This window comes from Prorops nasuta, unplaced genomic scaffold (assembly GCF_024137725.1).
Source record: "Prorops nasuta isolate Cenicafe-Biocafe unplaced genomic scaffold, Cenicafe_Pnas_1.2 PNAS00008, whole genome shotgun sequence".
Classification (NCBI taxonomy): domain Eukaryota; kingdom Metazoa; phylum Arthropoda; class Insecta; order Hymenoptera; family Bethylidae; genus Prorops; species Prorops nasuta.
The window spans coordinates 3,163,734-3,181,041 of record NW_027116805.1 but is presented as its reverse complement, the minus strand read 5'-3'; the positions used below and the strand labels follow the sequence as shown (position 1 = coordinate 3,181,041).

At 32.4% G+C, this 17,308-nt stretch overlaps 3 protein-coding genes across 7 annotated transcripts; 1 reads left to right on the top strand and 2 right to left on the bottom strand.

Moving 5' to 3' along the window:
- The first annotated feature begins 1,521 nt into the window (after nt 1-1,521).
- On the top strand, nt 1,522-4,471 carry mRpL19 (mitochondrial ribosomal protein L19). Its single transcript, XM_066729964.1, has 4 exons — nt 1,522-1,722; nt 1,809-2,247; nt 2,330-2,608; nt 2,671-4,471. Exons 1-4 carry the CDS (start codon nt 1,659-1,661, stop codon nt 2,795-2,797), a joined length of 909 nt encoding a protein of 302 aa, XP_066586061.1. The 5' UTR covers nt 1,522-1,658; the 3' UTR covers nt 2,798-4,471.
- Nucleotides 4,472-4,607: 136 nt separating this feature from the next.
- sina (seven in absentia) lies at nt 4,608-12,977 on the bottom strand. 4 transcript variants are annotated; one of them, XM_066729968.1, is made up of 5 exons: nt 8,350-8,619; nt 6,841-7,199; nt 6,513-6,752; nt 6,046-6,238; nt 4,608-5,967 (listed from the first exon to the last, which is right to left on the bottom strand). In XM_066729968.1, exons 2-5 carry the CDS (start codon nt 7,067-7,069, stop codon nt 5,790-5,792), a joined length of 840 nt encoding a protein of 279 aa, XP_066586065.1. In that variant the 5' UTR covers nt 7,070-7,199; nt 8,350-8,619; the 3' UTR covers nt 4,608-5,789. The 4 variants fall into 4 exon arrangements, with proteins under 4 accessions (XP_066586065.1, XP_066586063.1, XP_066586064.1 ...); XM_066729966.1 differs by lacking the exon at nt 8,350-8,619 and adding an exon at nt 7,719-8,337; XM_066729967.1 differs by lacking the exon at nt 8,350-8,619 and adding an exon at nt 7,295-7,674.
- Nucleotides 12,978-15,437: 2,460 nt separating this feature from the next.
- On the bottom strand, nt 15,438-17,245 carry LOC136775305 (odorant receptor 13a-like). Of its 2 annotated transcripts, none has more exons than XM_066729962.1 (6): nt 16,957-17,245; nt 16,357-16,837; nt 16,052-16,151; nt 15,866-15,985; nt 15,630-15,785; nt 15,438-15,550 (listed from the first exon to the last, which is right to left on the bottom strand). In XM_066729962.1, exons 1-6 carry the CDS (start codon nt 17,213-17,215, stop codon nt 15,494-15,496), a joined length of 1,173 nt encoding a protein of 390 aa, XP_066586059.1. In that variant the 5' UTR covers nt 17,216-17,245; the 3' UTR covers nt 15,438-15,493. The 2 variants fall into 2 exon arrangements, with proteins under 2 accessions (XP_066586059.1, XP_066586060.1); XM_066729963.1 differs by having other exon boundaries at nt 15,938-15,985.
- Nucleotides 17,246-17,308: the final 63 nt, after the last annotated feature.

Below are 17,308 nucleotides of genomic sequence, written 5' to 3'. Positions count from 1 at the left end.
GCATCGATTACGTAAAACCTAATATTGGTAGTATAGATAATGGCACAAAGGTATTTTTACCCAAGTGTATTTTGGCACAAGGGTATTTTCACCCAAAAGGATTTTGTCCCGAAAAACGGCAATGTTCAGATCATTGAACGCCGAAATTGTAATGTTGGGTAATCGTCGGTAACATTACAATCTCAGCGTTCAATGATCTGAACATTGCCGTTTTTCGAGACAAAATCCTTTTGGGTGAAAATACCCTTGTGCCAAAATACACTTGGGTAAAAATACCTTTGTGCCATTATCTATACTACCCTAATATTGTTAGGGTGATGCATAATAAGCAGCAAAAAGTGACAAATGGCATGGTAGTACCGTCAACTATCGAAACCGAGTAGCTGGCAGCACCTTCTGAGAGGATTTTTTTAATTATGAGGAGAACAAGAAATCCGTTGGATTATTTTTTTCAGATCTTGGTGAATTTTAGCTGTTTTTAGAGGGGATCAAGGAGATACAAAAGAATAAAAGGGAACGTAAGATCCTGCTGCAAGCGAGTGGAATGAATTCTGAAATGAAACCGTAGAGAAGGAGGGCCGAGAAAACGAGGCAAAAACTAACCCTATAGAGACCGTGCACACCAACACAATGATAGCGAAGTGTCAATGTATAACTGTATACGTATAAATAAATTACACTCAAAAACTGCGAAAATTGACCGATAGTTTGCGCTGATAGTATGCATATAGTGCATATACACCAATATACATTCTTATCTCACTGTCATTGTGTTAGTGTGCACGGTCTCTGTTAAAAAAATTGTCCATATCGAGTAATGTAAACTCGAGATGATTACTGTACTGTATGTATGTATGTACATATACGGGTCTTTTCCTACAGCGGAGCATAGGAGATTCGTGTTAGTTGACTATAGCACTCGGAATGATCGAATCTGAGAGCGCTGATTGGTCAATATTGCGTAGTACCAACATATAATAGGCCGTTACCAATAGTTGGATACAAAAAATGAGATTCATCCGCCATATTGGTGTGGAAAATGTTTACATGCTAATCCTAGCAGAAAGAGTTGTAAAATGGAGTAATGTCAAATGGTAAGGTTACTAAAGTAAAAATTGAAAATAATGAATGGAAAGTACGAATAATCTTCACTTTCATTCAAAGCATTCAATTTTTACTTTAGTAACGACAACATTTGACATTTTTCCATTTTACACATCTTTCTGCTACGATCAGCATGTAAACATTTCTCCACACCAAAATGGCGGATGAATCTCATTTTTTGTATCCAACTATTGGTAACGGCCTATTATATGTTGGTACTACGCAATATTGACCAATCAGCGCTCTCAGATTCCATCATTCCGAGTGCTATAGTCAACTAACACGAATCTCCTATGCTCCGCTCTTAGGAAAAGACCCGTCCGTATTCACATTCATCGGTATGTATGGCGTTCCTCGATGCATTTAGGAACCTCGTAAGACCCTCACCATCATAACCTAACCACACATAACTAGATAACTACTTTTGATTACTGTAACAAAGCATCCAGGTTAAATATTATAGAACCTAATAAATATATATATATATATATAAGTTGCAAAGTAGAGAAAATTTTTAATTTTTATTTAATAATTTTAACGTAAAGTAGTGCAATATGTCACTTTATATTTCAAGAGTTATATTAAATAGGCTAAAACATGGATTGCAGAGAGGATCAAGTAAACAATAAAGACTATCCTTTCTTTTTTTTCATTTTTTAATCATTATTCATTAATTTTTTACTAACAAAATAAAATTTTTTTAGATAAAAGTATTAAAAAGAGTTTAACAACTCGCAATGCTATTGATACTAGTAAAGCTCCAGAAAATAGACAAAATGTAGATCCAGAGCACATAAAAAAGGATGTATTCAACCCTAACTTGAGAAATATTTACCCAGAATTTTTACCCGATCCTAATCCAGAATTTAGAAATTCTCTCAGGGAGAAATTGGAACGTATTGACATGCTGCAAAGAAGAAGTCAAATTTCGATTCCTGAATTTTATGTAGGATCAATATTAGCAGTGACGATTTCTGAGCCTCATGCACCTGACAAGACAACAAGATTTGTTGGTTTATGTATACAAAGAAAAGGTTGTGGGTTGCGGGCACAATTCACATTAAGAAATGTTGTTGATCATCAAGGTGTTGAAGTGGCTTATGATTTGTATGATCCATTGATTCAAACCATAGAAATCTTAAAGTAAGAGTCAATTTATCTTCTAAAATTTGTTCTTTGCCTAATTATTAGACTAAAAGTCAGCTTTTTTGAATGAAATTTGTAGGCTAGAAAAAAGATTAGACAAGGAGCTGCTTTTCCTTAGAGATTGTCCTTTGGAGTATAGCACATTTCCATTTGATATGAAACCAGTGATATTACCACCAGGAGCTCCTGTGCCTATAAATGATATTAAAGTTCCATTACGTCCTTTGCCATGGACACAGAAATGGGAAACCAAAAATTTAAAAGGGGTTACTGGAGCAGTAGCAGGTATAAATCGCATGAAAAGAGCAGCTGCCAATCAGAAACCATGGGAGAAATATGATATTATGAAGCAATATAGGTACAGTTTAAATTTAGGGAAATATTATAAACAGATTATACTTTATTGGTTATTTGTTACAGAGAAACTATTCCTGAGGAAGATCAAAAAGCAATATTTGGAGAAATTTATGCTACTCTCGTGGAACAAGATGTAATACATAGCGAGAGAAACAGAAAAGCTATGTTGAATGAAGCCAAGAAAAAATAAAATTTGTAATAGTTAATGTAACAGGAAAGAAAGGTAGCTATAGCAGTATTCTGCTGTGGACAATATTTGTTAAGGATTTTCAAAAAATTACATAATCCTTTGGTAGAAATAAATGAAATTCTCTGCGCTAAAAAATGGTAAAAATGGCTCTTAAGCCTTGTGACTTTTTCCTTTTCGATTTGTACGCGCTAAAGAGTAATATGGTGTCAAAAACTATTTTCGAATATGTTGAAGTAGCTGTCTCATAAAAAAAAGAATTATAAATTACCATTATTACTTTTGCGTTGATTGAACTTCCATTCTAGTGAATGATATAGCTATCATTGATTTTCTATTCATAACAACAATATTCGTACTGATTCGTATTGACTATCGCTATTCGAGGTCCGTTCATCATTACTCCTCTTGTCTGATAAATATCTTCGTAAATTTATCTGATTGGTACAAATCTAATTTGAATTTAATTTATTATAATTTATTATCTTTCCACTAATCATAAATGTATGCAAAAGTTAAAGCCATTAGTTCATAAACTTTCAAAATAATAAATTGTTGATGCAGAAATTAAAAGAATTTTTAATATTTCTCTAATTTTTTATAAATTGACGTCTATACGGATTCCCTTCATTTTTTCATATGTAGGCCTACCACATGTCATTACAATACCGTGAGAAAGTGTGGTAATAAATATATACTTTATCAGTACTATCTACCCGTAAATTTGGTCATTATTAGAGTAACTTTCTTCGTAAACGTATACATTTATAAATTTCACTTTGCTAATTGCTACCATTGTATTGGTATGCAGCAAGCCCATAGATAGGCAAAAAGAATAGATGACGTATAAATGACCAAAAATTGACAATTATGAAAAATTTCTTAAATGTCTCCACCGATTGTAATTTCTTTTCTTTTTAATTTTATAAAAGACCTAATGCCGAAACCGCTACACCGTCTACACAGTTGGCTTTTGTTAAATTATTAACAAAAAAAAAATAGCTTTGTATATGATACATAATTAACCAATTCTTTTCAAAAGTGCTTTTTTTTAGTTGAATCAATGAATATTTCATAAAGTCAAAAATCTTTATATTGTAAATTTTTCTTGAGCAACTAGATTTGGGTTGTTCAGTGTTCTTCTAAAAAGAAATTGATGTTAGTTTCATGTAGGAAATTGATTCACATATATTTTAGAGAGTTAATTTTACTTTCTGATTATAAAATTTATATACTACGCTATAGCACAAAGCAACAACTCAATTTTCCACACAGCCATACCAATCATGTTTATATTGGACTATTGTTTTACCGACACTGGCAAAAGTAAAACTGAGCTGATGGTACAAAAATATTAATTTTTTTCTATCGAAAATAGCTATATGAAAATAAAATCGTTATTCAAGAAAAACATTTATAATTTGAAAAATTTCTACTTCATATCACACTCTAAGATTCTTTTTATTCTACTCTAGGCCGTTATAAGATCCTTTTTTATAATTAAATAAATTAATTTATAGCAGTCTGAAAAAAATACTTTATATCTTTTAGAAATCAATAAAAGAACTTTACAATCAGTGAAGACTGAAAAGACTTCCATGAATAATTATTTCTAGTACTTTTTAGCCATTTATGCATTAGCTTAAAATAGTACAAGATACATTACTCTACTATAATGGAGTGATAACTTTCATGTTTTTTTCACCCCAATTTAACATTAAAGCAATATAGAGGTAAATTGGAAGGATTCTCTTATAACTAGTTTCTTTTAACAAATAACATCAAATCAAAATTGGTTGTCTTAAATTACATAGGATCCACATACATAACATGCAGTTTATTTTTTAATATTATAAATATCACTTAGAGCATATTCATTTATACAATCATATCGTATCACATAATTTTTTGTTTATGTACAATTACAGGTTTCTTTCTTAATTTTGAGCGAGTTAAAAAATGTTGAATCTTGCATGATAGTAGTATTATGTTTAAACGCATAACTTGGAGTGTTTCATACAAAATAAGATTACAAAGGATCATTTACAACTCAGAGTGAGGATAAGTAATAAAAATGGTGCAACATTCTTATATAATTATCATAATATCTAAGAATAAGTTACTCCAAATGAATTAAAGAATTCATCAACATTTACATTATGCTTTGCATTTGTAAGAATAGCATAAGCTTATCAAATTAAATTTTCGTAGAATCAGTTGCAGTATATCTTCATCATTATAGCACTATCCTTATAAACGATTTTATATACACATTAAATTTATTCTTCAGTCTGAATCGTTTTATTAAACAGATTCTTATTCCATACTTCCTTTTTCTCATTATTAGTACTTCTTCCTTATCTTTCTTTTTAATAATTTTACGCACTTATTTGTTCATCTAAAAATTACAATCTAGACAATGATTAAAAAGCTAAATAAATTAATTGGTTAATAACAGTAATATAAACTCCTTAAAGTAGGACGAGATTAATAATTTTCATAATGAAAGATAAACATTTTTACAATGCTGTAGAAATCACATTAAAATCTGAATACGTCTAGACGAGATATTGAAAAATTGATTTTAAGAAAGGTTCTGTGAGTACCCATAATTGGGATTCAATGCATTTACTCATTAATATTGAACTAAAGTAACTTTCTATTTGATAAAAAATTCCTCTAAGAAGTTTATATGGTTAATTCATATCAAACGAATTACCAATATAGTCAATGTGATTAAATATCACATAAATAAAAATACCATAAAACTTTAAAATCGAGTAAATGCAAATGTCCCAATAATTCGCTTACTCCTTGTTTTAAAATTTTGCGTAAGAAATTTCAGCAAATTGTATGAAAAAATAATTTAGTGAGAATACAGAAGTAAAAAAAGCTATATAAATGAATAAAAACCATTTAACAGAATCCACTAATTATCGTTCAAAGAACAACGATATGTTCAAATGTTTCCCTATATTACTTTGTCCGACTTTTCTCATGCCATAGAGATTGTAACATTAATTCCTAAGTTGCCATTGTCAGCAAACAAATGTGCAATGGAGGTATCAAATACAAGGCAGTCTGAATTTAAAATTGCAGATGAGACACCTTCATGGATGGAACGTGGCATGGCCTCCCATGTTAACCTCCTTTTGTGTCCATTTAATTCCAATCTGATGAAATTTTCATAATTTTTATTTATGTCTTACATTTATACTTCTTACTTATTAATCCGAATAGAAAAATCTTACCTGTAAGCAAAATTTTCTGCCTGTTTCCGTGACCCTATTAATTGGACAATGGCAAAAAACTGTTGATGGCCATCATATTTTTCCTGTTTCTCAAGAACTAACATAAAATTTTGTCCAAAACATGATTGCATCATAACCCAATCGACAGCTCCAGGAAGATTAATATCAGTTGCTAAGAAAACAATGTCTTCCCCTGACAAAAATAAATTACAATATAATTAATTACTCTATACAGTTTGCCACTTAAAATACCCTAGAGTAGGGACATATAGAAATATTTATCTTCATAACTATAAAAAATATTAATTTTTTAAATAAAATCTTTCTGAATACAATTAAAAAATATCATATGTAAGAAAGTAATCTCTTATAGTTATAAAGATGCTTGACTCATGCTCTAGGTTGTACTAAGTGGTATATCCTGTATAAATAATAATAAGTAATTATTTTAAATCCATATTTTATACCTTGAAGAGTAGTAATACTTTTATGACTTATCATCAAATGATTCATAACTTGGTCAAGAGCTCCTTGCCATTTACATGATGCACCAGGGCAAGGACAACTGTAAGGACGGAATTCACATGTGTCTTCATGATCTGGTTTATCTGTATGTACCAAAGAGACTGCGCATCCACTTGTTGAGTATTTACATGGAAACATTACGTTGCATGCAACTTTTTCCATTGCCAAATTTCTTATATTTCCTATTTAAAATCAAAGTTTGTTAATCTTGCAAATAAAAAATATTGATAAAGAAACATTTGGATGTTAAGCTAAACATTAAAGAAATACCTAAAGGGCCTCTACAAGTAGGGCAACCATTGAGTTTTGGTCGACAATTACTACAAACTAAATGCCCACTTGGACATTGAAGGATTGGTGGCAGTACATAGTCAAAACAGACTGGACATTCAAAGAGACTCGCCAAATCAGTTGAACTGCTCAATGCTGAGACAGGCGCAGCTGAGGTGCTACCGACACCCCTCCCTCTCTTTCCAGTATTTATATTTAATTGAGACATGATTTTATCCAGGACCAAGCACCAAACATAAATTTTTCAAGAATGTGTGAAAATTTAATCAACCAAGTCCCCTTAGATTAACCGTATCCTCTGCACAGAAAACATTTTGGCCAAAGTATTCAGTTTGCACCTGTAATTAAAGAAATTTAAACAAATACCTTAGGAAAAATAGGAAGGCAAAAATAACAAGGGATAAAACAAAGTAAGAAATTATTAGTGACGGACCAGCTCCATGTACGGGATATTACTCGTTCGCACAAGTGGTTATAGTTATACAATGTAGACATTTATAGAAAGAACGTGAAGTGAGTAGAAATTGGTCAACCTAAAGGATCCAAAAGCTATATCTAGTAGGTCAGTTAACAAACAAACATTGCACGCGAGCAATTCTAATAGTTAAATCTACAAACGGAAAATTCCAGGTGATATAATTTCTATGGACAGAGAGAATACAAGAAACAGAGAGGCAGAGAGAGAAAGAGAAAGAGAGACAAACAGATAGACAGACAGACAGACAGACAGAGAGAGAGAGATACAGAGACAGACAGAGAGACAGAGGCAGACAGCACAAACAAAGAGAGGGGGAGAGAGAAAAAGAATGAGAGAGAAGGGGGTATAAAAATAAAACAGTATTGTTTGGTTAAGTTACCTATTATTGCGACAAAATTGTTTTTCCATAGGTTGTCCTTTTCAACAAGAATTTATCAAAGGCACTTCAGACAAAAAGGTAAATATGACAATGAGGAAAGTATAAACAAAAATTGTGATGACGATATTGTCCACGTTGATATTAATGTTGACATTAACGTTAACGTTAACGATGACAACGACGCTGACCAAGGCAACCAAGGCGAGGATAAGAAGGCTAAGAGTTGCAATGAATTCATTCGACGTTTTTCAGCAGAAAAAATTAATATTTTTCTCTCTTGCATTGATGAAAAATGAAATAACTTTTCTCGTGTGTAAATTTTTACGAGTAAGTGAGAGAAAAAAGGAAGGAGAAACACGTCAAATCACAGGAGACTACATTTCGCAGGTTCACGCTAATGTGATGAGCAGTGATGTGCTTTTGAGGGTTTAAACTTTGTCATATTAGTAACTAAATCGAAACTGTCACATCACTTATGAAATGAAATAATTAACTATAATCACAGAGCTCACAGCTGTTTTGGCCATATATATGCAGGCCTCAATAGTTTTACATGCATCTGATGAATAGAATGGTGACGATGATTATTAGCGCATTACAATACAGACTACAGTTCATATAGTATACATACGCAGCTACATACAACACAAACACTGTGACCACTGTGTAGTATGTAGTAGTGTGTACCAGACACCAGTGTGTATGTACGTCGCGGTGCGATACTCACTGCAGCCTGCAGGCTACAGGCAGGAGCCAGGAAATTGATTCGTATACATATGGGTGGGTGGTGTATGTATGTATAGCGTGTTACGTGTATGCAATTGGTTCAGTTAACTTCATTCTATACTTTCTCAGGAAAATCTATATGTATACTACACTATAGTCATATCACACATTTGTATACATACACACAAACCAATTTCCTTTTGCTACACTCACTCATACCTAACTTCACACGATTGCTTTTTAAAGTTCAACCAGGGCCAACAGGGATGCGTTCACGGAGACGTTATTAGCGCTGTTTGACGCTATACTGTGCAGACTACTGACTGCCACTGACTACCACTGACTACTGCAGCACTCTGCACTGCAGAGTGCAGTGGAGTGCAGATACTGCAGATTGCATTGACTGCAGATTGCAAAGAAAATTGCCAACTGTGCACTGTGCAGTGTGCAGTGGTGTGCAGTAGTGTTAATAGCGTCTCCGTGAACACACCCAAGATCCATCTCTTTTTCCTTTCCTATTGCTTTGAATGCTGGTTCTTTAGTTTTCTTTAAATCTGTTCTTTTTCGCTGTATTGCTGCACTAGTGCAATAAGTTGGAATAAGAAAATATATATTTATCTTATTTCAATTAATTACACCAATTCGGCCAGTCCTCTGGTGTAGCAAAAAAGAGCAGACCCTTTGTCTACACTTTCTGCACTTTTCATTAAAATTGTCTGATTCAGGTAACATAGAAGATAAATCATTTTTTAAAGTGCAGAAAGCAGAGACAAAAAAACGGCCTATTCATTGATATTCTTCACAAGATATTGTTTTCTTACAGATATGTATAGTATTTCTGTTGTTTATTATAAATTTCATTTTCTTCTTTTTTAAGACTAGAAAGGAACTTACAGGAAAATAAAATAACATTTGTATTCATGATTCACAAAAAATTGGCGTTTTATTTTTGCTATAATTAAAATATATACTGTGTCATGGGTGAAACAGATGAATAGTAATCAATAGTAACAAAATATTCTGCTTTTCCAATTCTCAATTAGCTCTTTTCCCTCATATGTAATGTAGATATATAAATATACATGCACATATATTCACATATCTTTTCACGTCACAAATACAGTATACACAGTATACAGATTTAATTGCAAAAGTATAATTAGCCTGGCTTAAAGTTTTCTTCTTTCTTTATCTATTAAACCTTCATTTTAATTTCCATAATGAATATTTTGTTTCTTTTTCCTCTACTTTAGTCTCTATATATAATTTAATATTATTATTTTAAGCCAAACCGCTGACACTTTTGTAACACCCGATGAGAAAAAGCAAATGCTTTATTTACAATAGAATTTTGGTTTATCTGGTATACAAATGGTAGTTTCACCTTTAATGAAGTCATTTTATCATTTTTAGTAACACCATACTTGATTTATCCTAATCAGAAAATAATTTCTTTGTTATTGATTGTTCTATAGCTTGTATCATATGAAAATGGTACACATTATTTGATCAAAGACTTTACAATGTAAAAAACAGTCTTTGCATGCAAATAGCAATTGGAAAATAACCATTCGATATAATAAAACCAAGAAAATTTTCCTGCTAACAAGCATCACAGCAACTTCTTCCTTTCACAAGGAACATCTTTTGTCTGTAGAAGGAAGAGCAGATCACATCTAGTCATTGACAAATTTGATTGACAAAGGCTAGATTGAATAATCGTATATTACAAGCTAAGTCTAAGATATCTTTTCTTAAATATGCTGCGTGTGCTCTCTCATTAATTTGTTACATTTGAAGAATTTATCATGTTAAAATATTAAAGAGCAGTTTGACCAGTTAAAAATTTTTATTGTCTGTCACTCGCGTGTCAGCGAAATTACCCAAGACGCTCATATTTTAATTATATATTCTTTTCAAATGATTTTCTCTCTTCCTAATTCCTAGTTCATTATATTAGATTATGCGCGTACATATACGTAAGTATACTAATATATACATACACATACATGTGCGCACAATACTCTTAAAATTGATATAAGTTACAAGTTTTAACTGATATATTATGAACAATTATAATAAATGAGAATAGATAATGCAATTAAGTTGTGATTTGATACCTGGAAGTGTTTAACACCAACATATATAACTCATTCAATTTATTTTTCTTTTAATTAGTAATTTTAATTCTTGTAGAAAAAAATAAATGAATCAACTATGAAGCTAAGGAATTTGTGTTCTTTCTCGTACTCTTGTTTGTTTAATGATGTTTGATCAGTTTAAATTGAAAGAAATTGAAGATTACTTTTCATAGGCTCTAATAATATTACTTAAAAATTATTAATGATAATTGGAGTATTAAATTATTAGATGTACACATTATTATAGAAGTTATTAATTCATAACAATAAGACAAAATTATATCATAATATGTTCACTCGATCTAAAAGATGTGTTAGAAAAACTTTCTGATTACCGTTGATAACTCTCATATTATTATTGGTGCAAAGTTTCAATGATTTTGACGCACGCGAGACACACTCTTTATTTATTCGTTTCTTTCTTTCTTATTCATACAGAACGAAAAAAATATTTCCGTATGAATAACTGCAAGATATGACAGCAAGAATGCTTTTACGCATTTTTCTGTGTTATCAAAAATATTTTTTTTTTCCAAGAAATATCGAAAAATGCATTATTTAAAAAAACAAAAAGGTATTATGATCGTTTTATACGCTGCACACCGTAATAGCTTTAAGCTTCCAGCGGGCGCGCGAAACCTGTTAATTTTTTTTAACAAATGTACATTAAATGTATATCTAGTATCTATACAGGCGCGACAACATACAAATTTAAGGAACTATTGGGAAGATAATAGTTACTTAAAAAAATTGTTTCTTCCCAAATTTCCTAATTTCAGTCTCGTACCATTCCTAGCAAAAGTTGCTCTAACGCTATATATCCTCTCTTTTGAATAACCATGCTTGCAAAATGGGATCACGTTTGTTAATAAGGCTGATGTCTTTGAAATTGACGTGGACCCTGACCATTTCCCCTTGGCTTATTTTGCGCTGAGTATCCCATATTATCATATCCATCAAAACCCGAAAAATCATCATATGCTGAATAATCATAAGCTCCCTGATAACCATTGTATTCGGGAATGTAACCATAACCACCTCCATAACCATACCCATATCCAGCCCCCCAAAATCTCTGATTTCTCATGTCAGGATTAGCCAATACTTTCTTAACATCTACTTCTTTGCCATTTATCGTTTGCTTAGGCGTCTTGAGTAATTTGTATACAACTTCCTTAGAGTCAAACGTAATGAAGCAAAAACCTTTTCTCTGATTCTTTACTTTGTCGAAGGGTGCCTGCAGCTCCACTATTGTACCATATTGGCCAAAGTACGATTTGATATCTTCATCTGTAATTTCAGGAGTCAGGCCACCTACAAATATTTTTCCATGTTGTGGCTTCTTGCTCACTCGTTTTGGATCAACCTTAACAAATACAAATGAAAATCTGAGAAAATAAGCAAAATACAAATCAAAATTTAAGAAATTAGGCAAAACATAAAATAGAAAATATGAAAGATCTAACAAGTTATATCATTTAAAACTAAAATAGGTAAGGTAAGGTAATGAATAGGAAAGGGGTGGAGCGATGCGAGATGAGGAATCCGAGAAAAGCCGTTAAAGCCATAAAAAATTGGTGTATGAAATAGGATATATTTTTGAAGTTTAATTGTAGCTCGATAGGAATAATCTATATTGCTATAGCGTTGTGGAAACGTGACCTTTGTACCAAAGACAAAAGTACTAACCTTTCTTTTGTTGATATAATGTTCGCCGGACGCCAAAAGTTTGTCAATGGTTTTTGGATTAGTGAAAACCATAAAAGCAAAACCTCTTGAGATGCCGGTATATGGGTCAATTTTTACAGAGATACTTTCAATCTCGCCAAATTTGCCAAAATGATCACGGAGTTCTTTATCGGTGGTGTTTCGTGACAGGCCGCCAATAAATAACTTGCGATCGTCATCTTTTCCAGGTATACCAGCGGTAGCTTGTTGCTGTCCTCCTTGGGACTGCTGTTGCTGGTTCTGTTGCTGATGGTGGTGATGTTGTTGCTGCTGTTGTCCGGCATTTTCCTGCTTTGTCTTTTGGTAACAATCTACCGCCGCCATAGTTTCAGACTTCTTTTTTCAATTTAAGCAAGAATCCTGGTGTACGTTGGAAGGTACAAAATTAGATAACGCGTTCGTTTAAGATAAAAGATGTTAATATAAAATAAAGATTAACACCACGCACCAAAATAATTAAATATTAAATCAGTTGGCACGCGTCACAGTGTATCGGCTCGTTTTTTATTCTATATTCTTAATCTTAATCTTATTCTTATGCCTATGCCTGTGCCTATGCCTATGGTGAACCGGTGCCGGCTTATGACCGAAAGAAAGAGCCAGAGACAGCTTCGGATTCCTTCTACGCCCTAACGAACCTTCTTATTGGATACTTCCGCCAGGCTCCCGCCATTTTATCCAATCACTGCTATTGCTCTCGCTCTCACAGTATCAACCGGAAATTCCAAATCCTATCCGTAAGTCATTTCACTCCTAATTATTATAATCATTTCTTTACTATCTCTCCAAACGACTAGCCTCAAAAAATTATTATTTTTTTAACCCATAGTTAAATTTTTCGATATAGTTAAATATCTGCTTCAAATCCATTTTCAAAAAAGACTGTTTTATTGCTAGACTTTGACGCTAGTCAAGATTAGTGTTACAGTCTCCGATACACGAACAATGCCCTGAATCTGAATTTATACCTTTCTTATGGACGCTATCCGTTCCTTTTTTTATCTTTCATGTTTTTCAGTTACTCTCCTCTCCCCCTTTTATTTTCTCTCTCTCTCTCTCTCTCTCTCTCTCTCTCTTTCTCTTTCTCTTTCTCTTTCTCTTTCTCTTTCTCACTATATTTTCTTTTTTAAAAGGAGACAAATGGAATAAAATAAAATCACCCGCGTTTCTCTTTGTATTTGCTTTGCTTTCAATTACAAAATTTTAAATCTACACCTGTAAAAGGCATTTAATTTCAAATTCAATCCGCTGTGTCTGTTAATTTCGACTGCTTCCCCTTCTCTCTATTCTCTCTACAATCCGTTCATCATATACTGATTAGAACAGGCAGCGATAACTCTGAGTGTTGAAAAGAAGAAATATATTTAATCAAATAAAAGAAATATATATATTGCTGTGTATATTATATATTAAATATAACTGCAATATTCCTACTTTATGAATGTAAATGCCGTTCACTATACTTTATTAATTTTAAGTAGAAAAGTGTACACAGTAGTTAAAAAGATACCTTCTGAATGGTACTATTAGGTTAGCTTTAGCTGACAGCTGTTAACAGGATCCCTCAAGCTAAGCGTATGTATAGCAACGATGGTAACTGACGGCCGACGGGATATCTTTCTCCCCACTATACCTCCCAAGCCCGTATACTGTATGAATTTGAGAAGTATGGTGGGGAGTAGGATTTCCCACGAGTTACTCTATCAAGAAGGCACATTGAGGCCCGTAACAATTACTGTATAATCTTAGTGTTGAAGTGGGGGAACAATCGAACGGGTGTTCAATTTACTTTACGACCTTTTTTTATTGGCCCTGTACGTGTTTTTGAAATATTTATAGAAATTATAGCTAGAACGGTACGCCATTACATTTAATACTGGATTCCATTGTTCTTAAACTTGTTCTATTCGTTAGAATCTCACTTTTTTAATGAAATAATTCAATTTTTAAATTTATCATTTGTTGTTATAAAATAAAAGCAATATTTTAACATTTTTTTCGTTTGTATGAAGTCTGGTTATTTTACTTTAAAACACAAGTTTTTGATCTCACGATAGAGCTTTATCAACTTTAAAATCCGTCCTCAAATAAGGTCGTCTCGTTAAAAGGCGTTTCTGTTGAGTAATGGCGGTATAGGGGATTTTTTTCAGCAACACAGAAGGCGATGCATTACCAGAGCATATAATGTAACGAACTATCAAATAATTTATCATAATTAAATAATTAACATATTATAATATGAATAATTGGAAAATGACGAAGATTTTTTGTTGAAACTTAAAAGTTAGTGTCAAAAATTTTTAAAAATTCGCTTTGTCTATAAGATATGCTAATTTTGAGTTTAATTTTGGAGGGGATGAGAGAAGGTAGAAAGTGTGACAAAGAGAGATCTTTCTTATACATCAACCTACATTATTTGTTCCATGAAATGTTAGAATATCTCAACAATGAAATAGTTTGGAACAAAATTTGTCCCAACATTTTTCAATTGTGTATTATTAACCTTAGAACTCCACATCCCCTATCATCATATAACAAAAATTCTATTCCAGGTTACTCTACACCTCACAACTTTAATGAAAGAGCCTTATATGAGTTCTCACTGCTGGAAGGCCACTTTTATCAAACAGATGAAAAAATGCTGAAAATATGATTTTTTTATTGTTATTAAAGTAGAATCAACCCGTCTTTATAGAAAATCGAATTAAAAGATGTAAATTAATTTGTTTATGTAATTTCGAACATTCACCTCGCATGTGGGACACCTTACAGTGGAGTCCTAAGGTTCAAGAATCTTTGAGCTAAAGAAAGGCAAAGATCAGCCTTATATTTTACAGTTCAGAAATGTACAAGTCAAGAAAAACGAAGGAGAGCTAAATAGAATATTAGCAAAATAAGTATTAAAATATATATCTATTAGTCCATTATACCTATAGAATCATTCTCGTATTATTCTGTACCATTAATAGTTATTGTGAATTGAAATATTTCAGTATCAGTTTATTTCCTGTACGATGAACTATAGCTATAATTTCATAATATGATGTGTATCAGATAGGAATATAAGTTAAAAAAAACAAAGAAATTTTTGATTTCATAAAAATTTACAAAAATTACCGACTAATTTAATTTTAATTCTTGACCAATTTTATTATACCGTGCATATTTTAATGTTATAATTTATACTGCTTCTAAACCCACCAAAACTGATAAATAGCCAACAGCCGTTTTTACAATCTGAAAAAAAAATCTGGTTGATATACATATACGATTGGACAATTTAAGAAACATTATACGATAGCTGTATAAAATTTACTTTGGCAAATGTTTGCATGGAGAAAACGCTAAATTTTCCCGCGGTCAATTTTAATGGTCTGTTTGATCGATGAACGATAAATAGCAGCATTTTCATATTATTTGGTGATAACATGTACCAATCGGACTCGTAAACTGCGTCTCTCATTCCAGAAACCTAATTGAATTAACGTTTAGGAAACATTTATTGTTATTAAAAATTGCTAGTAATAATCGATAATAACTATTGACATTTACTGAAACAATAAGTAGTTCACCCATATAACAATAAAAATACATAAACAACAGAATGGAAGTGACGGAGATTACCAGAAAAAAGACCTCGTTCGCTGGAAAGTTTTCTGATACTGAAACTTCCTGGAATAATAACAATACCAACAATACTCTTGATCCTTTACATTTCTTCAAGATAAAACAACTTACTTTAAAAACCAAGAATCCTTGGAAACACATCACAAGAGTAGAGAATAGAACTTGAAAGAGAAAACAAATATTGAATGAATCTTCCACGGTTTCAGCGACCCTTCAAATAAGAAAAGATCAAATATAATTACAAAAAAAAACAGCAATAGAGAAGAGAGCTATAAATAAAAGATTAGGTGAAAAGCGTCTTTTGCTGCATATTTAAATAAAAAATTTGTTATTGGAAATTGTAGAGAATTAAAAACGAGAATCTACTCCTCCCATTGAGTAAGTATACAGAATGATAAAATTTACTTTATACTAACCAGTTTAGACGCTCGTGTTTTCTCACGACAAACCCAAGGCCTTTCTTAAACCTGTGAGGGTCTTGCAGATTTTGTTTCGAATTAATCGTTTGGATCAGAGCTCTCTGTAATATTAGAAACTGGCCATAGACGTGAAAGATCAGCATGTACACCATGCAATCGACCACTGTATAGACGGAAGCTAAACAATAAGTCGCCATCACTTGACCTAAACACGTCATTTGATAATAAGGCGTGACTTTGCAAATTGGGGGAAAGTACGATTGAAAGATAAAACCCCGTTCAGTGCCATTCATCTCTGCTTGGACTATCAAGAAGACCTTCTGGAACGTCACTACGGCAGAGACTACTACCATCATTATAAGGAAGCCAATGATAATTTTTCTTGCCACTTTTTCCCATTGCGTCATCGTTTCTCTGTCTTCCTTGTCCTTTATACTGATCCAGTCCTTCATATACGATCTGATTACTTCACCCAACACTTGCATACCCAACAAAAATTTAAACGGTGCATCATTCTTTCTATTTCGCCAAAGTTGAACTTATCATCGTTACTACTAATTTATCATACAATTTAGAAATTTTACTCATATAAAATACCTTTTCTGTTGGATTTCATGACACTGATTTTCATAATAGCGGTAACAGCTACGACATTTACATTAGCTAAATTCTCTGTGATCAACACAAGGTCGTTGTAGACGAAGATGAGATTAGCTGATTGAGGGACGAGGAGGAAAATAATTAAAAGCACCAAAACAGCGAGGGAACGATAACGCAAAATGGAAAAGTCCTTTTCCACTTGATGATCCTCTGGCCAGAGACCTAATATCAACAAACCCTTCCTTATGTAATCCATTTGTAAAATTTCACGCGAAATTCTTTCAGATTAAATTAACTATACAATCAACGATGAGTCGACTAAGTATGAGGGTCCTGTGCTGATCGGGGA

What these genes read in the sequence shown, in the direction of transcription:
- sina (XM_066729965.1), bottom strand. Translation starts at nt 12,637, where the DNA reads ATGGCGGCGGTAGATTGTTACCAAAAGACAAAGCAGGAAAATGCCGGA. An exon ending in ATTATATCAACAAAAGAAAG is followed by an intron (nt 11,952 to 12,274) that starts GTTAGTACTTTT and finishes GTATTTGTTAAG; the next exon opens with GTTGATCCAAAACGAGTGAG.
- mRpL19 (XM_066729964.1), top strand. Translation starts at nt 1,659, where the DNA reads ATGTCACTTTATATTTCAAGAGTTATATTAAATAGGCTAAAACATGGA. An exon ending in CAAACCATAGAAATCTTAAA is followed by an intron (nt 2,248 to 2,329) that starts GTAAGAGTCAAT and finishes TGAAATTTGTAG; the next exon opens with GCTAGAAAAAAGATTAGACA. An exon ending in GATATTATGAAGCAATATAG is followed by an intron (nt 2,609 to 2,670) that starts GTACAGTTTAAA and finishes TATTTGTTACAG; the next exon opens with AGAAACTATTCCTGAGGAAG.
- LOC136775305 (XM_066729962.1), bottom strand. Translation starts at nt 17,215, where the DNA reads ATGGATTACATAAGGAAGGGTTTGTTGATATTAGGTCTCTGGCCAGAG. An exon ending in CATGAAATCCAACAGAAAAG is followed by an intron (nt 16,838 to 16,956) that starts GTATTTTATATG and finishes TGGGTATGCAAG; the next exon opens with TGTTGGGTGAAGTAATCAGA. An exon ending in AAACACGAGCGTCTAAACTG is followed by an intron (nt 16,152 to 16,356) that starts GTTAGTATAAAG and finishes TCTTATTTGAAG; the next exon opens with GGTCGCTGAAACCGTGGAAG.